The sequence below is a fragment of the Hakea prostrata genome, chromosome 1 (genome assembly GCF_041222555.1).
Source record: "Hakea prostrata isolate BN-2017 chromosome 1, UWA_Hpros_2, whole genome shotgun sequence".
Taxonomy (NCBI): domain Eukaryota; kingdom Viridiplantae; phylum Streptophyta; class Magnoliopsida; order Proteales; family Proteaceae; genus Hakea; species Hakea prostrata.
Window position 1 is genome coordinate 77,271,135 of NC_142600.1, and position 4,856 is coordinate 77,275,990.

General features: G+C 39.9%; 1 protein-coding gene across 1 annotated transcript; it reads left to right on the plus strand.

Annotated features, from left to right (window-relative positions):
- Nucleotides 1–247: 247 nt before the first annotated feature.
- Nucleotides 248–2,165, plus strand: LOC149030225 (gibberellin 20 oxidase 1-D-like). The gene is made up of 3 exons (XM_089152496.1): nucleotides 248–1,078; nucleotides 1,190–1,511; nucleotides 1,616–2,165. Exons 1-3 carry the CDS (start codon nucleotides 480–482, stop codon nucleotides 1,877–1,879), a joined length of 1,185 nt encoding a protein of 394 aa, XP_089008622.1. The 5' UTR covers nucleotides 248–479; the 3' UTR covers nucleotides 1,880–2,165.
- Nucleotides 2,166–4,856: the final 2,691 nt, after the last annotated feature.

Genomic DNA, 4,856 nt, shown 5'->3' on the forward strand with positions numbered 1-4,856 from the left:
CCCCAGCCCTATTCGGGCTTAGGGCGGCGGGACAGGGCCTTAAGGGCCAAACTTGCACCCAACGTGAGTGGTTCAAAAATTATTTTCAAGCTCTTCTTTTTTATCAAGAAAATGAAAAGTAATTTGAAAATTGCAACGTTGACATGGCAAGGTTCTAATCAACCTGTCAACTTGGAATGGAATCTATGAGCTTATTTATTAACATATTACAAAGGCAGCAATACATAGCCAATCCCTGAGTGAAGAACTAAGGAGCCAGGGAGAAAGAGAGAGACAGAGAGAGAGAGAAAGAAGAGTAGGAGCAAGAAGAGCGAAGAGTGGATTAACCCATAGACTTCATTGGGTAGTGCTACCTTTTCTTCCCTTTCAATCTGCAATCTGTCTCTCTGTGTCTGGGTTTTGCAGATCAATCGATCTCAAACCAAGGTTCTCAGCTTGTATTTCTATTCTTTTGATAGAAACCAACCCCACCAGATACAATGACAATCGATTGCGTTGCAAACGCATCGATGATGAGAGGTCCCTCTTCGCCACAACCACCGATTTCTCCACCAAATGGAGGAGATGGGAAAGAAGAACAGCAGCAGCAACAACTACCTCTAGTGTTCGACGCTGCTGTTCTTCGAAACCAGCCTGATATACCAAAACCATTCATATGGCCAGACGAAGACAAACCCAGTGGTGAAGCACCAGAACTCTCTGTTCCGGTCATCAACTTGGGTGGGTTTCTATCAGGAGACCCAGTTGCTGCCATGGAAGCATCAAAACAGGTTGGAGAAGCCTGTGAGAAACATGGGTTTTTCCTTGTTGTAAATCATGGTGTTGATAAGCAACTCATTGCCGATGCTCATAGCTACATGGACTTGTTCTTTGACATGCCTCTCCATGAAAAACAGAGAGCTCAGAGGAAGCCAGGAGAACACACTGGTTATGCTAGTAGCTTCACTGGGAGGTTCTTTTCTAAGCTCCCATGGAAGGAAACCCTCTCATTTCGCTACTCTGCTGACATTGAATCAACCAACATCACAGTAGAAGATTACTTCCTGAGAGCATTTGGTGAACGCTTCTTGAAACTTGGGTGAGACAGAACAAACAACCAAACAGAGCTTTATACTAAAATTTTCTTTTTATTCATTCCTTGTTGAATCCCACTCAAAATTTGTTGCTTTTTGGTTTTGATTTCTTCCAGGAATGTGTACCAGGCGTACTGTGAAGCCATGAACAATCTCTCGCTAGGAATCATGGAACTTTTGGGTATGAGTCTTGGGATCGGAAGAGACCATTACAGAGAGTTCTTCGAAGGGAATGAATCTATAATGAGGCTAAACTACTACCCACCCTGTCAAAAGCCACATCTGACTCTTGGAACAGGACCTCACTGCGATCCAACTTCCTTGACAATCCTTCATCAAGACAATGTTGGTGGTTTGCAGGTGTTTGTCGATGAAGAATGGCGTTCACTGAGTCCCAATTCTGAAGCATTTGTCGTCAACATTGGAGATACTTTCATGGTAAGTTCCTTTAACAATGATGAAAACCCAGAAAGATATCTCCATCTGCTTGAAAATTTGATACGGGTAATAGCTAAAAATGGATTAATTTGTGGTCTCTGTAGGCTTTATCTAATGGGAGGTACAAGAGCTGCTTGCACAGAGCAGTAGTGAATCGCGAGACACCAAGGAAATCTCTAGCGTTCTTCTTGTGCCCACAGTCGGAGAAGATAGTGAAGCCACCTAACCAACTGGTGGACGAGGAACACCCAAGGAACTACCCTGATTTTACATGGTCATCGTTGCTGGAATTCACCCAGAAACATTACAGGGCTGACATGAATACTCTGGCGGTCTTCTCACAGTGGCTTCAGCAAGAAAACAAATGAAACCCAGAGAAAGAAGCTGAGAGTTTGTTCAACCCAGTTAGCTCTGGATCCACTCTACGTACGTGGAGACACTTCTTCTATAGACAAATATATATAAAAAATATTTTTTTTATTGTCCATTTTCTTAGGACAATATAGAGAAGGGAATTCGAGTTCTCATCCATTGTTCTCTGGTTTTCTTTGGTTATCCAAGGCAGCTATTATGTAAATTGGAGGAGTGGTTGCAGGGATTCTCTTCAATGTTCAGGTGGAGAGTTTTATATAGAACTAAATTATGAATCAATGGAACAAGGAATTGATAAAGAAACCACTGCAACAAATTTTAGATGCATAAACAAACTTATATTTATGATCTACCCATGATCTGAAAATGCATGTTTTCCCTAATTCCTAAGCACTCAAAAGAAAAGAAAAAAAAACATTATCAGAACACTGTGCACTGTCTTCTAATGGTTCAAACTTCCAATTCCAAGTTGTTTGGGACATTAGAAGGGTTGGGTCTGGTTCCTTCAAAAACAAAGCCAAATTTGATACCTCTGAACTTAGAAAAACAACTTGGCTGAGTGGAGACAGCAAGTTAACAAATGGGTTTGGCTTGTGATCCCCAGCCCAGCCCAAATTGGTGGCCTTTGGTGTAGATTGGAGGGATATGAGGCCCATGACGTGGCCCATTAAGTCATTTCACTTTTTTCTTTTTAACTTAAATTATTTTGGGTAACGTTCATGGGGTTTAGGGAGGTAGGGTGGTGAATAATCTAATTTCTAAAGATGGCTTTGGGTTTAAGTTACTAATGACGTGTAGTTAATTTTTATATTATGTGAGATTTGGAAGGATGTGAAGTAGAGAAATTAGAGAAGGCAAGCGATCTATAAAATATTGCCTTGATTTTTGTCGTGAAATGCTGCAACATTCTCTCGAGTGACATTTTCAAGATTCCGTTTGTCTTCTACGTCATGTACAAGCTATCACAACGCACATCTCCATAACAGAGTGGATTCAGTTGACAAAGACCAACACTTCATAAATAAAAGATCAAGAGTTTGAATCTTCTTGGAGTTATATCGTACCCTTAGAATGTCGAGGTGCATGCAAGGTAGCCCATAAGTTAAAACTACCCCACTCGCTAATACCTCTCAGTGACAAGTAGGGCTACAATGAAGATTGATTGGGTCGAGGTTTTCAAAAAGGCTGGAGACATCATGCTTTGGAAGTTGCTTTTATGCCTTTTCGATCAGGGCCAAAAGATCAGCAACAGGTTAAAACGAATCAAACGAATCAAGAACACTGGGATCAATCGGGTTAAGGTCGTAAAGGCCAAACTTGCACCCCTAATCTCCAAACTTTTCACTTTGTTGAGTATCAAATTCCAAATTGTGGATGAAGCCAAAGTAAAATTCTCTGGTTTCCACCATTAGCTCTAATATAGATAATTGGGATCTAATCATATGTCTGGAGATTGGGTTACAAAGACATTTGTATTTTGCATTGGAGACAAGAGTTGAAAGGGTCATCAAGGTTTGGCTCTTAACACTTTCTTCAAATCAAATCTCTCTTTATGGTTTAGTTTAGTAAGATAATAAGATATTGTCGTCTTCATGTTCCTAAAAACTTCACTCACTCACCTTAACCACATGTAACGTAACCTTATGTTTGGTTAGATAAGGATAAGCATATATTTAAATAGATATTGTCCATATGATGTGTGGGCCATGGTCACATCACTCCAATTGGACAGTTCAGATTGAGTGGGAACCATGATATACTCCTCCCTCCTCTCTTGATCTCTTTGTTGTTTTCTTTTTAATACTTTAGATGGGCTCTTGTCCTTGTCCTTAGCAATCTCATATGGGTCGGACCCCATGTTCATGTCTTTAGCTCTCTATTCCATGTGAAATCAAAATAAATCCACTTGATTTCACATGTGATATCATCACCTCCCACATGATGCCATGCTCCCCATCCATATTATCCACAATTAGAGAGCACAATTCTCGTACCATAGACATCTTTTGTATATTAATGTAGAGAAATTTCATACATACTCAAAGAGCTTGCAAATTATTATGTATCCATACCTTAAAATTTATTCAAACATATTTATATTCTTTTATGTTTCTAACACATTTTTATTGTTAGAATAATGGGATTAAGTAATAATTTAAATATTGTATTTTCAACATTCACAAACTACCATCCTCAACCCTTAAAGCTGTTTTAACTATCAAGAAAAGAGAGGGGGGAAATGAAAGAATGGATGGGACAGAAGATGGAAGGGCCGGTAAAGAGCAACGATAATACTTTTATGATGGTATATTTTTTATGCATCCAAAATTTGCTAAGCTTTTAAATTCCTAGGAAATGACCTACAAAATAGTGTTAGACATGGTCCGACTCTAGGGACGGAGGCCACCTCCGAAGGCTAAGTCAATTAAGGAACTGATCACAAAACTCTCGCTAGTTGCAGGGCAAAAATTGAATACGATAGTAAGGGAAACGATCAATCCCTGAAGCTATTTGTTTATATAGGCTATACCTCTTGTTCTCGTCATTGGATGTGTTCATGATCCTTCTTGGTGGCTGTCCAATTATAGGGTTTTTGCCCATTTTCCGTGGGTGAGGCTATTCTGTTTACAATAGGTTTTACCTCTTGTACTCTCCGTTCCGTTGGATTCATTCATGATCCTTCTTGGTTGGGATGTTTGCCAATTATAGGGGTAATTTGCCCTTTTTTCAGGAGGTTTATATATTTTTTCATTTATAAGTATTAATACCATTACCCACTCATCATAGTAGCAGCAATCGTTTATAACTCAATCACGTATCCCGAATTCCTCGGAGTCGTGCTTATCTTTGGAACAGCGCCCTGGTTAGGGTATCCTAAGAGGTGACTCATGACGCTGATAATGATTGAGGATCTGGATGTTTGAGTTTACTGCCACAGTGAGTGTTGTACGGCCCGGTCTTCAACCAACGAGG